The sequence below is a fragment of the Sturnus vulgaris genome, chromosome 20, assembly GCF_052056855.1.
Source record: "Sturnus vulgaris isolate bStuVul1 chromosome 20, bStuVul1.hap1, whole genome shotgun sequence".
NCBI classification, from domain to species: domain Eukaryota; kingdom Metazoa; phylum Chordata; class Aves; order Passeriformes; family Sturnidae; genus Sturnus; species Sturnus vulgaris.
Genome location: NC_142262.1, coordinates 6167949 through 6187951, shown reverse-complemented (window position 1 = coordinate 6187951; position 20003 = coordinate 6167949). Strand labels below are relative to the sequence as shown.

Genomic DNA, 20003 nt, shown 5'->3' with positions numbered 1-20003 from the left:
GGATACTGAGAAAGAATTGTTCCCTGGGAGGGTGGGGAGGCCTTGGCACAGGGTGCCCAGAGAAGATGTGCCTGCTCCATCCCTGGAAGTGTCCAAGGCCAGGCTGGGACAGGGTTTGCAGGAACCTGGGATAGTGGAAGGCGCCCCTGCCATGGCAGGGGGATTGACACCAGTGGTGCAGGCACACAGAGCAGTGCACGGGTGGCCACACACAACCATATGTGCACCCCAGTGCACACTCACATCCCAGGGCACACTGACATCACTCACAGTCCCACACACATTCGCTCATATGTCAAGGTGCACGCACACACAGACACACATATTCACTCACACTCATTCCACTCACATTGTTTCACATTCATTCACACTCACACATTCATTTGCACACTCACTCTCACATTCACATTCATTCACTCTCATACATTCACCCGAATTCTCATGAATGCACTCTCACATTCATTCACTCTCCCATTTACTAACACACTTGCATTAATTTGCACTCATTCACTCACATTCATTCACTTATATTTATTCTTTCACATTTACCTTAACACTCACATTCATTCGCTCACACATTCATTAACTCTCACATTTACTTTACCACTTGCATTCATTCACTCACATTTACTTGCACTCACATTAATCACTCGCATTCACTCATGCTCACACTCATATTCACTCTCCCATTTACTTTAACACTCAAACTCATTGACTCTCCCATTTACTTTAACACTCAAACTCATTGCCTCTCCCATTTACTTTTAACACTCATTAATTCGCTCATATTTACATATTCTTTCACTGGCCCCGCCCCCTCCCTTTGCCACGCCCCCGCATCGCCAGCCCCGCCCCCTCGGTGCCCGCGCATGCGCCGTGGCGGCGGCGCGGCGGGCCATGGTGGCCGGCGGGGCGATGGTGGCCGGCGGGCGGGCACGGAAGCTGGTGCGGCGTTACCGGCTGGCGGCCGCCACGGCCCTGGCCATCCTCCTGCTCCAGGGGCTCGTCCTCTGGAGCTCCGCCGGCCTCGACGAGGAGGGCCCGGCCAAGGTGTGCCGCGGGAGGGAGGGAGAGGGGGCGGCTGGGGCCTTCCAGGGGGACCGTGAAGGAGGGGGTGAAGGGTGTGAGGGGGCCGTGTTGAACGAGGGCGATAAAAGGGCTGGGGGGCCGTAAGGGGGCTGAGGACGACGCGGGAGAGGCGAGGCCTGAGGGGCTCGAGGTGGGCTGAGCGCCTGGGGGGTCACGGGAGGGCGGTGTGTGCTGGAGGGAGCTCTCGTGGAGAGAGAGCCCTTGGGAGGGACAATGCCCTGGGGGTCGGAGTGTCCCCTTGCTCAGGAACTGGGGCTGGGACAAAGCGGGTGGACTCTGTGGGGTTGGCAAGGCCCAGAGCCAGGTTGGGGCTTCTGGGGTGAGGGGTCCTGCAGCCTCAGGCTGCTGGAGGTGTTGGCGGTGGGCAGTGGATGTGGCCTGGAGGGTTTCTGGCTGTAGCAGTGGAAGGTCACAGCACCGGAGAAGGGGAGCTTGTGGCCCAGGGTGGGTTGTTTTGGGTCTGGCATAGTGAGGAGTGTGAGGGGTTTGATGGGGATCTTGCACTTGTGGTTTGGGGGATATTGTGGGAAACTGGGGTCAGGGCCATCCAAACCTAAAAACATGGAATTCAGAGAGCTGGGAGATTTGTGTGAGCTCCTGTGTAGGTGTTTCAGTGAGAGGTATCTTTGTGAAGTGGGAGAGTACAAGGACCTTTTGGAGTTGCTGATGTCTTTATACCAGAACACCCTGTGAAGGCCAGATGCATCACTTCATTCTTGTGAGTGTGGGGAAACTGAGGCATGGTCTGGTGAAGGAGTTTGCCCAAGGTCAGGCACAGAGCAGGTATCTAAGAGGACCCATGCTGATGAAGCATGTTGCTGCCACCTTCAAACCAAGCTCCCACTCCTGGATTGTTAATTTGGATTTGTTTATTTGTTGGGAACTGCCCAGACTCTGCTATGTCTGTGCGAACCAGTGGCTGAAGCCTCTTAGTGGTGTGGAGGGATTCCATGGTCAGTGGGTCTAGAAGGCTTTCCTTGAGAGTGAAGAGGTGAGAAGGGGAACAGGACAGCCCCTTGCAGTGGGGAAGGTCTCTAAAGTGATACCACCCTTTCAGCAGGTGAATTCCCAGCCTTAGGCCTCCTCTGGGCAATGGGGAATGGCCATGAGCACCCTCATGTGCTGCCATATGCCCATAACCAACACAGAGCCAGCGAGAGTGAATGTGGCAAGGAGAGGGTCGTGGTCTGGAGGCACTGGAAGCATGAGGGCAAACTGATCTGGTACCAAGGAGTGCCCAAATGCTCCTTTACCTGTTCTGTGACCTTGATCGAATTACTTCACCCCTCCTGGCTTCTCCTTCTCTCTGCACCATCCTGCACTGCTTGTCTGCTGTTCTCTGTTCCTGCCCTTCACAGCTTCCTGGGTTGGCTCATTCTGCCTTGATCCTTGCCTGGTTTCCCCATGTTTCATCCCAAAACTGAGCTGGGCAGCTGAGCAGGTTTGGCCATGGGTCCCCTTTCCTGGAGAGGAGTTGGTTCACCACCAGCAGTCCTGGGAATCGACAAGCCTCTTTGGAGAAGACAAGAACCATCCTTAACTTCATGGACAGCCTGAACCCATTAGCAAGCTGGGAAAACCAATTAACCTTTATTTCTTATAAAATGCAAAGCTCTCGGTTTCTGTGCCATCCTGCAGCTTCTGATTTTGGCCAGACCTAGGGGAGACACCATTTCCCTAGAACATTTCTGGTAAAGCCAGACAAACAGTCCCAGGAGAGTCTGACCTTGCAGGCCTGAAAGGATTTGTGGAAGTCTGGAATTGCCACAGTAAATGGCTTCTTCCCACTAATGGACACAGCCTATCCCCACCATGAATGGGCTGTGACTGGCTGTGGAGGAAGAAAGAAAGAGACACTCAAGTCCTGGAAGCCCTGTGGAGCTGGCTGTGCCTCTTGGATCCATCAGTTCTCTTCCCAAGCCCTATTTTGGGGTCCTGCAGGCTCCCTGTGTTCACCAAACAGATGCTTTATTGGGTGCAGAGCAGGAGTGCCTGGATCTGTCTCCATCTGCCCAAGTCAACACCTTGTTTCCTCTTGGAAATCAAACTAATCTTGTTCCACCAGGATCAAACAACACAATTCCTATGCAGACTGATGGATGAGAGAGGAAATTCCCATTCCTGCTGTGGTCAGCACCAGTGTCTCCCCACACAAGTGAGAGTCTGTGAGACCAGAGCAATGCTACCTCTGTCATTGTGACACCCACAGCTCCTGAGTGAGCACATGAGCTTCCTGAAGCTCTTAGTCCACGATGGAGCTGGCACCAATAAAACTCAAACCACAAAGTTTCCTTGTGGGTGGAAAAGAGGATCTGTCACTGCCGTGTTTTAGCCACTTGGTCTTCTGTCTTTGTCTGTCCAGGGAGGAGGTGGCACCTCTCTGGGGCCTGTGTGTTGGTGTCCTCTGTGTGTTGTGGCCACAAAAGAAGCTTCCTATGAGGTGTCTTTTCTTCCAGAGAAGAGATTCCTTGATAGTTCCTTTTCCTGCCAAAGAGCTTGTTTTTAGGAGACTTACTTCAGCCATTTTAACTCGGGATTCCTTTGATGACTTTGGAATGCTTTGGTGCTGGTTTTGCCTGATGAGTGTTGGTATGTGGCAGAAACCAGAGTCTGACAGCCCCATGGCTCTATGTCACTCTGGGATGACAGTGTCACATTGGAGGAGGCAGAACAGGACAAGTCTGTCCAGTAACAAGCAACAGGACAAGAGTAAATGGCCTCAAGTTGCACCAGGGGAGGTTTAAGTAGGATATTAGCGAAAATTTCTTCATCAAAAGGGCTGTGAAGCCCTTGAACAGGCTGGATGAGGAAGAGGTGGAGTCACAGTCTCTGGAGGTATCTCAAAGTTGTGTAGATGTGGCACTTGGGGACATGGTTGAGTGGTGGCCTTGACAGGGTTTAACAGCTGGATGATCTTTCTAACCTAAATGATTCTGTGATTCTTAGTGAGCTGTGGCTGGCACCTGGAGTCATCTGTGTGTAACAAGGAGGGCATGGGGATGGGAAGCCTCACTGTCCCACATAGGTCTTAAATATGGCAGAACAATGTGGCCAGAGCCATTCCCTGCCAGGCTGGGATGGAGGGATCACTCTGCTGTGGTGCAGTAATTAGAAACCCTTGAGTTCCTTGGCTGGCAGCTCTGGAAGGGCTGGCAATGCTGCTAACAACTTCCCTACTGGGAAAGGCAGCTAGGCATGCTCCTGAGCTGGGAACAGCGCTCCTTCCAGGGGGATCAGCAGGACTGTAACCACGGGTGGGCATCGAGTAAGGGGTGTCCCCAGAGTCAGGTGTGTTGGGGAGTGCAGAATGTCAGTGGCATCAGTGAGTCTCTTCCTGTAGGAACATGGAAGAGACTCTCCCCTCACTTGTGGCCTTCCGGCTGCCCTCTCCTGTGATTCTCTGTGGGGAAAACAGGTTTGTAGCTGTGGAACAGATGGTCCTGTGTGGTGACTAATGAAGGGTTTGCTGCTTGTCTCAGGCTCCCGTGACGCCTGTCTGGGTGGAAGCAGGCTTGGCTGATCCCTGCTGAACCAACCCTTCGGGATTTAAGCAGTGGTTTGGCCATGGCTGTGCCAGCACAACATGGGTAGTCTGGGGAGTCTGAAATGGGCAGATCACACCAAATCCTTTCCAGCCTTTTCACTCTGTGCTTTCTCCTGGCTGACCTTCCCAGCAGGTGCACCCTCAGGGGAGTCTTGTGCCAGGGGATAGTTCAGTCCTGCTGTCCTTCTGAAGCATCTGTCAATCCTTGTGAGATGCTGCTGCTCAGGAATACCCCTGGATGTTCCTTACAGCTCCCTGTGGTGCCTGGCACAGCCGCTGGGCAGTCAGGATTTGGCAGTGCTGTGAGACAGCCCTGGGAGGCTGGGCTGGAGCAGGCAGCTCCTGCCTGTCATCCAGGAGTGCCTGGGGCACATGGCCCCAACATCACCGGTACCACTCACTGGGGAAGTTCTTTCCCACGAGTGTGGCATCCAAACTTCTCAGCTCCCTGCTCTCCCCGAAGCTGACTGTCTCTGCTGGTCAGCCAGCCTGGCAGAGATAATGAAGCGCAATTAACTGCTCCTTTGATACATCTGCTTGGGTACACGGACGGTTTGTGACTGGATTTCTAGGGAAGGTGGTGATGGCCCAGCGTGGAGAGCCAGAGTTCAGGGAGGGGAGCATGAGCATGGCCTTGGTCTATTCCTGTCCAGTGCTTTCAGCCCAGAAAGTATACCTATGGCTGCCTGGGACTTTGGCTGTTCTGGGCTAGGGCTCACAGCATGGTCATGGCAGGGAAGAACTCGTCCAGCCTCCCAGTGAAATAACTATCACCAGCCAGTACAGCCCAGTGCTCATTTCCAGCATCAGCGGTGCCCCTTTGTGGGCAGAACCTCAAAGGGTGGCTGGTGCAGACACAACCCACTGTGTCCATTTAGTCTGCAGTGAGCCCAACCACAGAGTGAGACTGTTTGGGTGGACCCATGATGGGGGCATAGGCAGGAGGCTGCTCTTGGGTTGTAGCCTGGGATTTTAGGTGGTGAAGGGGCTGTGTGATTGGTCCTGGAGCACCTGCCATGCTGCAGCATTGAGCTCTGTGGGGACTGGGAACAGGGATGCTCCAAGGAGCATGCTGATGCTCCTTGGAAGGGGAGACAGGCCTGAGTTAACGCTCTCTGTCTTCTCTTCTGCATGCACATGGACCTGCAACAGGAGCGTCAGAAAAAAGCTGGGTTTCCCGAGAGCAGCGACGGCTCCAAGGACTCGGACAGCTCTGCGGGGCGCCGGAGCAGCGCCAGCCGGAAGCACGGCCGATGGCGGGGCCGGCCAGACAGCCCCGGGGCCGTGGTGTCCAAGGTGGTGAGAGCCGTCACAGCCAGGCACAAACCAGGATGGAGGCTGCCGGCCATGCTGGACTCCTCCAGCCGCAGGAACCTGACGGAGCTGCGTGGGGAGGCCCAGCTGGCCATCTTCCAGCAGGGTGACACAGGCAGCGTGGAGGGGGCTCCCCAGCCCACCGACAACAGTTTCACCCCCAAGTGCGAAATCACGGGCAAAGACGCCCTGTCGGCGCTGGCCCGGGCCAGCAGCAAACAGTGCCAACAGGAGATTGCCAATGTGGTGTGTCTGCACCGGGCTGGCAGCCTCATGCCCCAGTCCGTACCTCGCCACTGTCAGCTCTCAGGTGAGTCCTGCTGGAGTGCTCCTGGTCACCCTGGGCATCGGGAATATCCCTGGCAGGCTCATAGGCCACCTTCCTTATGTCACCAAACTGCCCTACCTGGCAAGCAGCGGCCTCAATCTGTCATGATTCCCAGATTACCGCTGCTTCTGTAATCCAATCAAAGCTGTGCCAGCCTTCTTTAATCGGGCTGTTCAATCCATCCTGCAATTCTGCAGGGGTCAGAACCAGGCCCAGCTGCATTTTCTGTTTTGAGGCACCAGAGGAGGACACCCCCTTTCCCAAAACCCCCCATCAGTGTAACACAAGGGGCTGCATGTGTCACCGTGCCCTGGCACTGCAGCCAGTTTGGGGTTTGCCCGAGGCTGAGTGCTTCCCTGCTGTTCCCTGCCTTGCTCAGGAGCTCCAGATGATAGATACCAAGGCTGGGGGTGGCTAACAGCCCTCTCCCTCCCCATGCAGGCAAGGTCAGCCCTGTGATCCAGTGGGATGAAAGCCGGCTGCAGCAGGGGGCCCCCAGCAAGCCCGTGCGCATTGCCTACATGCTGGTGGTGCATGGCAGGGCCATCCGCCAGCTGAAGCGGCTCATCAAGGCCGTGTACCACCAGCAGCACTTCTTCTACATTCATGTTGACAAGGTGTGTGGCAGGGGGGAGGGAGGGGGTGCTAACAGTGCTCCATCAGTCACTGGGAGAGGGGGCAGAGCTGAGGCACGGGTGGTGGTGAGTGAGGAAAGTGGCTGGATAGGGTTAGTCCTCACTGCTGTGGAGCTGTGACCCTCTGCCACTACTTCTGCAACCCCCTGGAAACAAGATCTGTCCCCCCTACCATGTTTGCTGCTTCCCTCCTTATGGAGGATGCTGCAAGGACTGACTCTGGGCTGGTGGAAAGGAAAGCAGAGTCCTGAGAGGATGAGCTCCTTATTGAGGGTGAGCCATGTTCCCTGGCAGCGCTCCAACTACCTCCATCGTGAGGCTGTGGAGCTGGCCCGGCACTACCCCAACATCCGTGTGACACCCTGGCGCATGGTGACCATCTGGGGAGGTGCCAGCCTGCTGAAGATGTACCTGCGTAGCATGAAGGACCTGCTGGAACTGTCTGAGTGGCCCTGGGACTTCTTCATCAACTTGAGTGCAACTGACTATCCCACGAGGTGAGGGCCTTGCTGGGGCAGGGGAGGGGGCTGGAGGTGTTGGGCTGTGTGATGCTGCAGCAGCTTTGGGAAGGACAGGGAGGAGTGGGAAGCTGAGGGAGATGGGGTTGGAGATTGCACCCACGTGCTGGTGATGATGCTCTGGGGTCAGGCTGGACCCATGTATGCAGAGCAGCCCAGCCAGTAGCTCGGAAGCTGTTTTTTCCTGTGGTCTGGGTATTGCAGGGGAATATGCATGTGAGGTGCCAGACAGCAGAGAGACTGTGTCTGTGTCTGCCCAGTGATGGAACAAGGCTTTGAGTCAGCAGCTTTGGGCTCCTTGTGTCTAATGGCTCTTGCAGAATTAATGTTTACTGGGCTGCTTCACCCCAGGAGCATTAATGATTCCTGATTTGCATCTCAGGACCAATGATGAACTGGTGATGTTCCTGTCCAAATACCGAGATAAGAACTTCCTGAAGTCACATGGCCGAGACAATGCCAGGTAATATCAGCTAGAGGCAGAGCTGAACTGGAGGAACAGAAAACAAGGGATTTCAGAAAAGAACTGAAACAGCTGTGGCAGGGAGGGGATGTTCTGCATCTGCACTTAGCAAGGTGGTTGACAATCCTAATTCCTCATCCCCATGCCCAGGTTTATCAAGAAGCAAGGCCTGGACCGCTTGTTCCACGAGTGTGACTCCCACATGTGGCGACTGGGCGAACGCCGCATCCCTGAGGGCATTGTGGTGGACGGGGGCTCTGACTGGTTCTCGCTGACACGCAGCTTTGTGGAATACGTGGTCTATTCTGACGACCAGCTGGTGTCCCAGCTGCGCCAGTTCTACACCTACACACTCCTGCCAGCTGAGGTGGGTGCTGGCTGTGGGCCACGGAACAGATTTTCTTCCCACTGTGCTTAACATCTCTTTCCCACTTCATCTCTGTTCTGGGTAGCTGCAAAGGGCATTTCTGGTTCTGCTCAGGCAGTTTTGTGCCTCCTCTTTGCCAGACTTAGGTATGAAAGAGGGAAGAGAAGAGCAGACAGGTAGGGGGTCACGTTTACATACAGCCCAGCTTTAGGTCCAGTCGCTGTCTGGGCCAGATAAGGATTGGTGCAAGCCTGGTCCCTTAAGTGTTGTCCTGTACTGGGAATGGATACGTTTCTGTTCAGTAGCAGTTGAGGTCTATCCTTCTCCTCTGTGAGTGGAGGTCTCTATTACCCACCTGTCCCCCATCCCACTGGGTGTCTTGTCCCTTCTCTGCCTTACACAGTCCTTCTTCCACACGGTCCTGGAGAACAGCCATGCCTGCGAGACGCTGGTCGATAACAACCTCCGTGTGACCAACTGGAACCGGAAGCTGGGCTGTAAGTGCCAATATAAACACATAGTCGACTGGTGCGGGTGCTCCCCAAATGACTTCAAACCCCAGGACTTCCTTCGGCTACAGGTGAAAAAGATCCTCCTTTCTCTTCCTGCTCTTTCCCCTCCTCCCTGTCCTCTCCTCTCTGAGCTGTCCCACGGGCACCCCAGGCTGCAGTGCCAGCTGCTGTGCATGTCCCCAAAAGAGACTGGAGCATGGTCAGGTCTCTCAGTGGGGCTCAGTGTAGATGTGTCTGTAAACAGGTAGTAGGATCATCCTGACTATACTGCCCTGCAGCCAGGCTTCTGCTTGCAGCATTGCTCCTATTCCCAGACTCTCTCTTCTGTTTTCCTGCTCTTTCTCTGCAAATGTATCACTTGAGGCAAATACCTTTTTAGTAAAACCCCTTCAGAGTGCTGTTTCTTTGGCAGGTCAAAATGCCTTGTGACAAAACGTCTCCCATGCTCTCAGTGCATGGGGATGTGGACTGAACGCAGGAGGTTTGGGGGAGATAGAGCCAGCCCTGAAAAGAGCAGTTGTGGCAGGATTTTCCAGCAGTCCCAGGCTTGCAGAGCCCAAGACCCTCTTCCTGCAGGCTGTGCCACATGGCCAGAGCTAATGCAGGGCTCAGCAGTGGCTCTGGTGGGTGGGATCCCATCAGAATAGAGATTGCAGCAAAGGAGCTGGATGACACATGGCTGCTTCTGAGCATGAAAGAGAGAGGTGGTGGGAGAGATGGGGACCCATCTGCATTACCAGTAACTGGTGGTGTGCTCCCACTGATCCTGTCATAGAGGATCCCACATTCAGGCTGGCTATACTGTGCTGCTCCTTAGCCTGTGCCTTCAAAGGGGGTAGGACGGCTCCTGCTGGAGTGGGAGGACAGAGTGGGTGCAGCCAACATTGTTCGAAGTGCCTGTGCTCTTCCAGCAACTCTCCAGACCGACCTTCTTTGCCCGCAAGTTTGAGTCGACGGTGAATCAGGAGGTGCTGGATATCCTGGACACTCACCTCTACGGCAGCTACCCCGCCAACACCCCGGCCCTCAAGGCCTACTGGGAAAACGTCTACGACCGTGTCGATGGGCTCAGTGGTCTGAGTGATGTCACCCTCACCTTCTATACAGCCTTCTCCAGGCTGGGGCTCCACAAAGCCTCATCCACACCGGCAGCCAAGGCTGACAAGCTCTGCAGGTGGGATATTTTCTGTGGTCTCAACCCAGGCTCCAAATGGAGGCCTTTATCTTGTGCTGGAAGGATGCTTATGCTCAGATATGCAACCTCTCTGTCTATCTCTCCAGATTTGAGCCTCGAGGCTTCCCCTCCAGTGTGCACTTATATTTCTATGACGACCGTTTCCAGGGTTACCTGGTGATGCAGGAAGTGCAGAATTTGGCAACTGGGCGGGCAGAGTCCTTGGAGGTGTGGATGATGCCCCAAGGAGCTCTGAAGCTGTCAGGTCATGGAGGGCAGGCAAACCGCTTGCAAAACCTTGAGGTAAATGGGGCACTTTCCTCCCTGGCTTTTGCATACTGTGCTGCCGTTCCTGCTCTGCCCCACCTGCATGCCGTGGGGACAGAGGGACACAGAGCTGCCATTGTGTCTAAGAACAAACCTTTATCTGGGAGTTTATTGGTTTATTTGTGAGGAGCTGATCGTTGGAGAACAGCCTTCAAGGGATGTTTCAGAGGCAGGCGAGATCCAGCACCTGCAGCTGCAGGAGCACTTGCACAGCTGAATTACTGCCAGTGTGTGATCTGTGGAGGGTGGGGTATCCATTGCTTTGCACTCCAAGGTTTATGTGTACTCTGTTTTGGGGAAGTAAAACACGGAACCTCAGCTGATAGTGTCTCCTTGTCCAGTGTCCCACTGCTTGTGCTTCCTGTCCCTTCAGGTGGGCACAGAGTGGGATCCCAAGGAAAGACTCTTCCGCAATTTTGGAGGCTTGATGGGGCCTTTTGATGAGCCAGTGGCCATGCAGAAGTGGTCACGGGGCCCCAACCTGACAGCCACGGTGGTGTGGATTGACCCCACCTATGTCATTGCTGCCTCATACGACATCACAGTGGATGCTGAGGCAGAGTTCACCCAGTACAAGCCCCCCCTCAACCACCCCCTGCGCCCTGGCATCTGGACCATCCGCCTCCTCCAGTTCTGGGAGCCTCTGGGGGAAAACCAGTTCCTGGTGGTGCCTCAGACTTTCAACCGCAAACAGCCTCTCAGGAAAGGTGAGGATGCTCTGGAGTTTGGGGCTGGATGAGAAGGTGTCCCTGTGCACAGTCCAAAGTGCTTCTCCTTGTGCTAGCTCTTGGGCTGCAGCTGATGACCAGGCAGGAGCCAGTTTTCCACTGGTGTCCCCTTGCCCATGTGAATCCTTAGACTGGCTGTCCTCTTGGCAACTGTGGAGGGCCATTGGCACATCAGTCAGATCCTTCCTGCAGCAGCTTCCTTTCCTTGTGCTGGAAGGGAGCTGGGGTTGCAAAGGGTTGGGGTGCTGTTCCCCAGCTGGAGTTGAAGGTAGGACCTGCAGGGTGCCAGAGTGCTGCTGTGCTGCTCATCTCTCTTTTCTCTCTCTGTCCTTCCCAGATGACAGTGACTGGCTGCATGGTGGCCCCCCACACAACGAATACATGGACCAGAACTTCCAGGGCCTGGGTGGGATCCTCAACCTGCCACGCTCTGAGGCAGCAGAGGAGGATGCGGCGCGGAAGGCGCGGCTGACAGGCAAAGAACTGGAGGACTGGGCAGATGCTGCCATCAGCACCTTCTGGTCTGCAGCAAACGTCTGTGTCAGCAGCCCCTCTGCCTGCGCTTCCCTGGAGATCTGCAGCAAAACCTCCTGGAGCTCCCTCTCCCCAGACCCCAAATCAGAACTGGGGCCCGTCAAACCTGATGGGCGGTTGAGGTAGCAGGAGCAGCTGGAGGGCAGCCTTGGGAGCAAGGAGCATCCTCCGTTTCTGATTTGGGGGGGTGTCTCTGGACCACATCACCCTGTGCCATTTGCACCATAGTCACTTGAGGAAGAGAAAAAGGGAACCTCCAGGCAGGGGAAAACCTTCTCCTCTGGGGTATTTTGGGCAGAGAGAGAGAGAGGCATGAGGTGGGTCTTGTCCATCTCTGCAGGAATGAGCCCTTGCTGGTCAGGGAGGGTGTGCTGGAGTGCCCATCGCTGTAGGGGCATGGCAGGCACCTGGGAAGAGCTGTGTGTTTGTTACTTCAGGCCTTGGAGCCTCAGGAAAGGGTGATGTGGGAGGGAGGGAGGGACGGCTGGCAGGTGGTCAGGCTCTGGACCAGCTCAGCATCCTGCCCAGCCCCAGGCTAGAACTTGGCAGGATGGGCCCTTGCTGGCTGCTGTCCTGGTGGGCTGATGAGGGACTGGGGATAGGTAAAAGCAGAATGGGTCAAAACCTGCCGTGTGCATGGAGCTGCTGCTGGCCCAGGCTTTGCATCTCATCCCTTTCACCCCAGCCCTTTAGTTTGTATTTTTATAAATATATATATAGAAATATATATGATGCAAAGTGCAATAGAGACGAGACCCCGCATTGGCCGGGAAGTCCTTGTGTCTCCATCTCCCCTCAGACTGTAACATACCTTGTTCCCTTGGGTGTCCTGGTGCTATAGGACAGGGTGCTGGGTCGTTTACATACTTTTTTATTATTATTATTGTTTTGCCGTTTGCCCATTTCCTGCTGAGGGCTGCTGGGGACCTGTAGCCTGCTGGCCTTGGGGCAGGGTTGCCCCCAGGTTGTGGGGCAGCTGCCCAACTATGCCAAATGTCTGGAGCCCTGGTGTGTTGTGCGACAGTGAGTGGGAGTGCTCGGTGTGTGGTTCAGCTCCAACAAGCCGCGCTGTAGATCCCGCCACTTCTGTCTCCACTTCAGCAAAAGGACGCCCTGATCCCCTGCCAAAATATCATCCACAGAGCCGATGTCCTGCTGTGGATGAGCCGTGCCTGGAGGGCTGCCCTGTGCCACAGCTCCTTGACCCAACCTTTTCTTTTCTCACGTCGGCAGAAGCTCTTGGGACCTGCTGCACTTCCCTGGCCAAAAATCAAAGCAGTGGGACGAGGTCCAGCCAGCTCCATCCTCCCTCTGCTGTTTCTGCTTCCCACTGCTCCAGAGGGAAGAGGTGCCACCTCCTCTTGGGAGGGGTTGCAGTGGAGCATCCTCCTTCCCTGCAGTCCCCCCATGCTATCCTTGGGGTCTGCCTCCAACACTCTTCTCTCCAAGACTGATACTGCCTGGAGAAGTCTGGGTTTGGTTTCACCCTGGGAAGACACTTCACAGCTGGGGACGATCTGGAGCCCATCTGGCCCAACCCTCTGCTCAAAGCACGGTCTCAGGAGCTGGTGGGGTTTTGCTGTCTCCATGGATCTGTGCCATCCTAACTTTTCTCCCGTGTCCCAGCTCTCTCCACCCAGCAGGTCTGACACTCCCAGTCTCCAAATTTAAGGATGCAGGTGTTGCAAGATGTGTACTGTAAAACGGAGGGGACTGAGACCTCTGTGTGTGAGGGCAGGTACCTGCTGGCATTCAGCCCCTCTGTCCTGCACCCACTGTTTCCTGGGGTGCTTTGGGGCTGTGGAGGAATGTGGGGGGAGAGGGGCCACACAGGGGAGAACGCCAAAACTCGGTGTCAGAACCATTATGTAAAGTTGTCTTAAATATGCAACATCACCACAAATACATCTATATCTCTACATTTTGCTGTGTCGGGTTTTTGTGGTGTTCTGGAATGGGTGAAGGAAGCTTGGCCATATCCAGTGAGGGTGGAAATCCCTCCTGGGTACCGAGACAGGAGCTGTGAGGGTGTTGGGGCAGGGTTACCTTCCTCAGATGGGTGTTGTGTGACCCAAAATCAAGCTCGGGGTTTTCAAAGCCTGTGGCTGAAGAGTGAGAGCTCGGGAGCGACCCGGAGCCACGGGCTGATTACATCTTGGCAGCGGGTGCCCTCCAGGTACCCGGATACCTAGCCTTGACATGGCACTTAATTAAGGTGTTAGTCAGCTAATGAGCGGGCACGTCCTGCTGCCTGCGGGGCCGGGAGTCTCCCGCGGCACAGCCCAGCTTTCCCTCCGCAGGAGCGGGGCAGCGCTGGGCTTGTGCCGTGCCCGCTGATCCCGGCACTGCCCCGCGGGCTGGCTGCCGCTTGGCCGGGACCGCAGCACTCCGCTACCCGCGGCACGGGGCCGGGACACCCGCGGATGAGCCGGGCTGGCCCTGCCGCGTGTCCGAAGGGGGAGCCCCGGGAGCCTCGCGGCTGGGCCCGCCCGCTCTGGGTCCCGCCCCGGCCCGGTCCCGCCCCTCGCGGGCTGTGGGGCGCGGGCGGCGGGCAGGGGCTGCCGGCGGCGGGGTCGGGATGGCGCAGCCCGCGGAGGCCTCGGGCCACACAGCGACCGCCAGCGCCAGCATGGACAACAACGTCCTGGCCATCGTCATCGCCGCCAGTGAGTGGCGGGCAGGGGCTCCGGAGGTGCCGAGAGCGGAGCGGGGGCGGCCGCCGGGCGGGATCGGCCTCTTGCCGGTGCCTCCGGGGCTGTGCCGATAAGGCGATACCTGGGGGCGGGCGGGGGAGCGGTCGCTGCCGCGGCCTGTCCTGCTCCGGAGGGTCCCGCTGGCTGAAACCCGCTGGGATTGGGGCCGGAGCGGCGGCGGGGCTGGCGGTGCCGGCGGGGGCTGGCGGTGCTGCTGGGCTCCGCGGATCCGCGAGTGGCCCGGGGGGAAGCCGCGGGTTCCCGGGAGACCGGAACCCTGGCGAACCGATGCCCTGCCGTGGTGCTGAGGGAGCTGAGAGCCCCGGGTGGATGCTGGTGCCGGTCCCCACGGGTCGGTCCCTGTTGCCGCCGGGAGGGGGTGAGCCCCTCCTGGCCCTGCAGGTTGTTCCCGGCTCGCATAGAGAGAGACATTGGGCACAAAGGGGCTTTAGCGCTCTTGGGACGGGTAGCAGGTGGAATCGGCTCCTCAGGGGCTTCTCCAAGCGGCAGCCGTGGGGCGAGAGCGGGCGGCAGGAGGAGGCCCGCGGGCCCGTCGAACCAGCGGCTCTCTCGCCTCTCCCGTCTCTTGGCAGCCGTATCCACCTCCGTCTTCATCGTGGCGGTCCTCATCCTGCTTTTGCTCTTGTACCACCGGGATCCCATGTGCTGCCGGTTCCTCTGCTCCTGCCGCCTGTTCCAGACTCCCAGCCAGTATGTGAGTGTCCTCCGAGACCTCCCTCTTTTCCTCCTGCCCCCTCTGTCCCCCGAGCTCCTGTTCCCTTGTGCTGGGTCTGTGGGGCTGCACCGCTGGGTTACCGTCCTGCAGCCTGGCTGGGATTCCTGATGGATGTGGGTCCTCCAAGCAGAGCTGGGCTCTGCCACCTTGCTCCCCCTCCATCCAAGAGATCCATCCACCCACCCACCAAGTCCTGCCTGGCTTTGCCATTGTGGTTGTATGGCCAAGGCCCAACACTAACAGGCTTTCCCTACTCTCCACACAGCTCGGGAGGGAGGTTCTCCTCCCCCTGCACAGTCATGTGTGGGGTCGAGCTGTTCTTTATAGGAAGGGGCCCGGAAGGGAAGGGAACTGGAAGCTGAGGGCAAAGGCAGACAAAGCCACCCGCATCCCTGACAACTGGCTCTCTTGTGCACAGCTCCTGGGGAAGGAGCAGCGAGACACAAAGCCCTTTCGCTCGCATCTGTAATTTCCTGGGGCTGGCTTTCAACTAGGGAAGTTGATGGAAAAAGAGCAGCGTGTGTAGCCAGTGTTGCTTTTGTGGCAGTGACTGCCTGGGGAAAGCTCAGCCTCCAGAGCTACAAGGATGGCTCTTGAGGGCAGATATCACTTTGCAGTCCCTTGGAGAAGAGTGGACATTCAGTCTCGCTAGCAAGGGGTGGAGAGACTAGTGCTGTGAAAGGCAAATTTAATAGTCCAGCACAGGCTGGGAAGTCCCCAGCAGAAATCCCAGTGAAAACAGGCTGCACTGATGGTGCCCTTGTCTGACTGTCTCCACTCCTTTCCCTGTCTTCCCTCCTGTTGCCTGCCATGGCACACGCTGCTGTGCTCCCTTGCCCTGTGGAGCTCCTCCCTGAGGCAGTGTGGGATGCTCCCTGAGCTCTGAGGTGGAAACTTCAAGTGGGTATCTTGCCTTTAGCAAAGCGCTGTGTGGAAGGATGGATGCAAAGAATTATGTATGGAAAGGGAACATATATATAATGTATTTCCTTCAGAAAAAGTGATGCAGTTGTAATATGTGAGGCAGCTTTTGGGTAGGCATAGTTGTACTGATTTTGCTCATCTTTTATTGAATCAATAGTTGGGTGCTGTTTTCCTACAGCTTCTGTAGTTGTGCTGTAGGGCCAAGACAAACAGTTCCTTGGTTGTTAAGAGCAAAAGTAAATCCTCACAGTCCTCCCTGTGTATCCGTGGTTGCCCTGGAAGTTTCTGGGCTGGTTTCTGCTGGCAGAGATGGGGTTTTCCGAGAGCAAGGTACAGCCGTGGCTCAAGTCCTGGCTCTGGCTCGAGGAGCTGTTCTCTGTGAACAGGATTTCTGCTCACTGTTGCTCAACACCTTGACAGGGAATCCAGTTTAACTGGAGTGAGACAGGTTGGGAACAGCACAGCTATTGCCCTGCAGATTTGCTTCCTGCATTATCCTGAAATGGCAACCTCAGTAGATAAGAACTTACAAATTCTGTAACCCTGAGCACGTGATGGAGCTCTTATCTACACCAGCAGAATAGTTGGGTTGTTTTTTGTTGTCCCCCAAAAAGAGACGATTCTTCTGATTTTCAACAAAATCCTGCCTTGGGGTCCAGACCGTCCCTCTGGCTGTGCTCTGCTCCAGCTGGCTCCAGCCCTTGGAGCAGACCTGCGCTGCCAGGGAGGATGTCCTGGAGCTGTTGGTGTCACTGGGCAGGGGCCGCTGCCAGCAGTGAGAGCTGCAGGAGCCACAAGGGCAGAGGGAGCAGCTCTTCTTCTGCCAGGGTCCTGCTGTCCTGAGAGCTGGTTGAGCTCTGCTCTCTGCCAGGAAGGATGTGAGGGATTTTGGCTTTGCTCATGTGCTCCTCATTCCAGGACCGCCCCCCGCCCTACTTCAGCAGCAGCCAGCAGCTGGTGGGACCCCAGCGTGGAGCCTCACGGCTGGACAGCACTGCTGAGAACCCCGGCATGCAGGTGATGGCAGGGTCCCTGCTGGGAGCTGGGCGGGAATGATGGCAAAGGTGCTCATGAGCTTGGAAAGAGACTCTGGTTATGGGGTTTGCCTGGGACAAAAGGTGCTGGGCCACATCTTCTGGTGCTATCCCACAACTTTGGAAGTGGTGCCAATATGTGAAAACCCTGGGGGTAGGCGGTGGAGGGAAAGAATATTGCAGAGGAGAGGACACCACAGTGCTCTGAGGTGTTTGGGCATGATGTGCCACTGGTAAATCCTGGGGGCTTGGGATCCTGCAGTGGAGGTCGTGGCACAATTGTCTCCTGGGAAGGGGAATATCCTCTCTGGGTGTTCAGAGGAGCCGACAGCTACCTACAACTTTGAACCCTGAATTAACTCAAGGTTGCACCAGGGCGTGAAGTGCTAGTGCTAAGAGCCACCATCACACTGACGCTTTTCTGGGGATGGGCATTTCTAGGGAGACGAGCTCTTCTGTGTCGGACCCCCAAGCACGTACCAGCTCCCATCCTGGGAGCAGCCCCGCCTGCCCAGCTACGAGAGCGTGCGGAAGAAAGATCGCCAGCGGGAAATCCATCAGATGATTGCTGACAGGTTTGGGCTGTGGGCTGAGCCATCCCAGGAGGTGAGCTCTCCTCCCTGCTGTGGGGGACTGGCACGTGGCAGTCTGTGGCAGTGGCACTGTGGTCTGTATCTGTGTCTTACTTCAGCAGTTAGTGGTAGCTGAGGACTCTGTGCTCTGTGATTGCCTTCCCCGATAGCTTTTATCTCTGGGACAGCACAAAGTGTATCCGGAGGCTCCTTTGGTGTACATCTGTGCTGGTTAATGATCTATCTCCCCTCCCCCAGTGGATTTGCAGAAATGCCTGTACCAGGAGGCACGGCAGAGCCCCAGGGAGGGGGAGCCAGCAGGCTCTTCAGATCACCTGCTCCATACAAGACCAGGCTGGGAGTGTTATTTTTGGATCTCTAAAGCTTTCATGGGTTCTTGCTTCCTTCTCCCTGCAGGATTCTCCTGGGGAGACCCCTTGCTATTACCTTGAAATGTTTATGGCTTATTTATGAGCAAGAGGCTTTGCTTGTTACGATACTTAAGATTTGCACTCCCACAATGGAACAGGGAAAAGTGAGTGCATCCTGCCAAGTACATCCTGTGGCAGCATCCTGAGACACTCCCGTTCAGAGACCTCATTGTCTAAATCAGAACAAAAACATTTGAAACCCTGAGCAAAGCATTAAAAGTTCACCGATGTACCTGGGTTTTAAGCTCTTAATGCTGTACCATAAAGCCTGGCATAGTCAGCCCTTGCCACTCAGTGTTTGGAGCTATATCTAATGACACCTGCCTGAAAAGTACCGGCCTGATGTAGTGCAAGGTGTCCCTGCCCATGCAGGGGTTAGAACTGGATGATCTTTAAGGTGACATTCTGTGATTCTATGAAACGTGGGTAGCAAGGGCACAGGAGAGTACAGCTCCAAAGACAAGTAGTTGAGGAACATCCTCATGCGACTTCCTGTCACCTGTCGGGAGAAAGCTAGCCCAGCTCTGCAAAAATAAATGTGACAAGGCCTGGAGGTTCCTCTCTCTGTGCAGTGAGACTTGCTGCCGAAACCTGGGTACAACACCTGGTCTATAGGAACGTGTAAATCCCAGTAAGTTTTCTTTAGTCAAGGGAAAGCAAATGACAGCCCTCTCAAGAAAAGTCAAGTTTGTTCTGGCCTTCTGCCAAGTCCTTGAAGGGGAACAGGGAAGAGCAGGAGCCTGGCACAGAGTGTGAGGGTAGAACATGTCTCTCGGCAGGTTTGTGCTGTGTTCCAGACTGATGCTCTCATCTCCAGGTGTTCCCCAGCCCACAGCCGGCTGTGCTGGGGGACTGCGGGGGTTTAATTTCAGGCTGGTGGCAGCTGTGAGCCTTTTCATCCATTCTGTGAGAAGAGGTGGGATAATCTCCTGGTTATTTCTGATCTGCTATAATGTTCTTCCTCTCTCCTCAATAGATGCCACCTCCTTATGAGCATGCTCTGAGGCATCCTCCAGCTTTCTCAGGAACAGGAATAGGCTCGGAGACCTTGGACAGACATGGTGTTCCAGACCCTTTCCATGCCCCCCTCAGCTACCAAACTCAGCGAAACACTGCGGTGTAAGGCCTTGGCCTCAGTGTACTGCTGCTTCCCGTGCTGTCAGCAACAGAAGTGCCTGGGATACCATTTTCCTCCACAGGGAATGGCCAAACCTTCACCCAGATCCACAATCAGCTGAGACACAGGCAAGCCCAACCCAGCCATCACTGACATCCCTCTTGAAGCACAAGAACAACCACAGAGCCATTGCTGGGTACCACGCTGAGCAGAGGAACCAGGGACGTCTGCTCACTCTTCTCTGGGAAACACCAAAGGCAAAGGTCCAGCTGCTGGAGCTGCACAGGGAAAGCCAAGGGGAAGGTCTGCTAGGCCAGAGCTCCTCAGGAGCAGCATTTCATACCTCTGTGAGGCAGCACTGCTGGCTGTACAAAGGATCAGACCTTAGGTACTGGTGGTGTTGTGCTGCTTCACCTGTTTCTTAGGTTTTGGATTGTTTTACTGTATCTGGATTGCCTGCCAGGTGGAAATCCTCACCTGTGCATGGCTGACGGGATGTACTGTGGAGCATTGCTGTGTGCTCTGGCACCAACAGCCTCTGTGACCAACAGTGGTTCTGTACAGACCCCACGCATGGATCTGGATGAGCTCCATGGGTTATACCCAAATACAGACCACCAAGATGAACTATGGGACTGGATCTGCAGGCTGGGAAAGGACAGATGCATGGACTGAATAGCTGGAGGTATACATGAAGACTGTGAAGCACAGGTGGACACGTGTGGCTGACCTAGTTCACCTGATCTTCTGCAGAGCAGAAGACTTGTCTAAATAATGTCAACACCGGTGTCCTTACACTACTGATTTTGATAACCTGTTTTCTACTGCAGAGTCAATGTTTCAGATTGTTTACAAACCTGTAGATAAAATGAGATCAGTTTGGGCACAATGCATTTGGCTCCTTTATTTTGAGCAATACAAGCTCAAAAATGTCATGTAATGACTCAAAGATAAAGGATGAGT

General features: G+C 55.5%; 2 protein-coding genes across 2 annotated transcripts; both read left to right on the top strand.

Moving 5' to 3' along the window:
* The first annotated feature begins 882 nt into the window (after positions 1–882).
* On the top strand, positions 883–13454 carry XYLT2 (xylosyltransferase 2). Its single transcript, XM_014878237.2, has 11 exons — positions 883–1050; positions 5786–6257; positions 6717–6892; positions 7205–7407; positions 7811–7891; positions 8042–8258; positions 8662–8838; positions 9682–9944; positions 10052–10247; positions 10645–10978; positions 11337–13454. The coding sequence occupies exons 1-11, from the start codon at positions 898–900 to the stop codon at positions 11657–11659; spliced, it is 2595 nt and encodes an 864-aa protein (XP_014733723.1). The 5' UTR covers positions 883–897; the 3' UTR covers positions 11660–13454.
* Positions 13455–14079: 625 nt separating this feature from the next.
* LOC148221563 (uncharacterized) lies at positions 14080–19929 on the top strand. The gene is made up of 5 exons (XM_088176380.1): positions 14080–14199; positions 14820–14941; positions 16805–16903; positions 17362–17526; positions 18900–19929. Exons 1-5 carry the CDS (start codon positions 14112–14114, stop codon positions 19044–19046), a joined length of 621 nt encoding a protein of 206 aa, XP_088032506.1. The 5' UTR covers positions 14080–14111; the 3' UTR covers positions 19047–19929.
* The last annotated feature ends 74 nt before the right edge of the window (positions 19930–20003 follow it).

Bases quoted from the DNA above. Each gene is read 5' to 3' on its own strand.
- LOC148221563 (XM_088176380.1), top strand. From the start codon at position 14,112: ATGGCGCAGCCCGCGGAGGCCTCGGGCCACACAGCGACCGCCAGCGCC. The intron at 16,904-17,361 runs GTGATGGCAGGG...GGGCATTTCTAG, and splicing joins CTGAGAACCCCGGCATGCAG to GGAGACGAGCTCTTCTGTGT. The intron at 17,527-18,899 runs GTGAGCTCTCCT...TCTCCTCAATAG, and splicing joins GGGCTGAGCCATCCCAGGAG to ATGCCACCTCCTTATGAGCA.
- XYLT2 (XM_014878237.2), top strand. From the start codon at position 898: ATGGTGGCCGGCGGGGCGATGGTGGCCGGCGGGCGGGCACGGAAGCTG. The intron at 1,051-5,785 runs GTGTGCCGCGGG...GACCTGCAACAG, and splicing joins ACGAGGAGGGCCCGGCCAAG to GAGCGTCAGAAAAAAGCTGG. The intron at 8,839-9,681 runs GTGAAAAAGATC...GTGCTCTTCCAG, and splicing joins AGGACTTCCTTCGGCTACAG to CAACTCTCCAGACCGACCTT.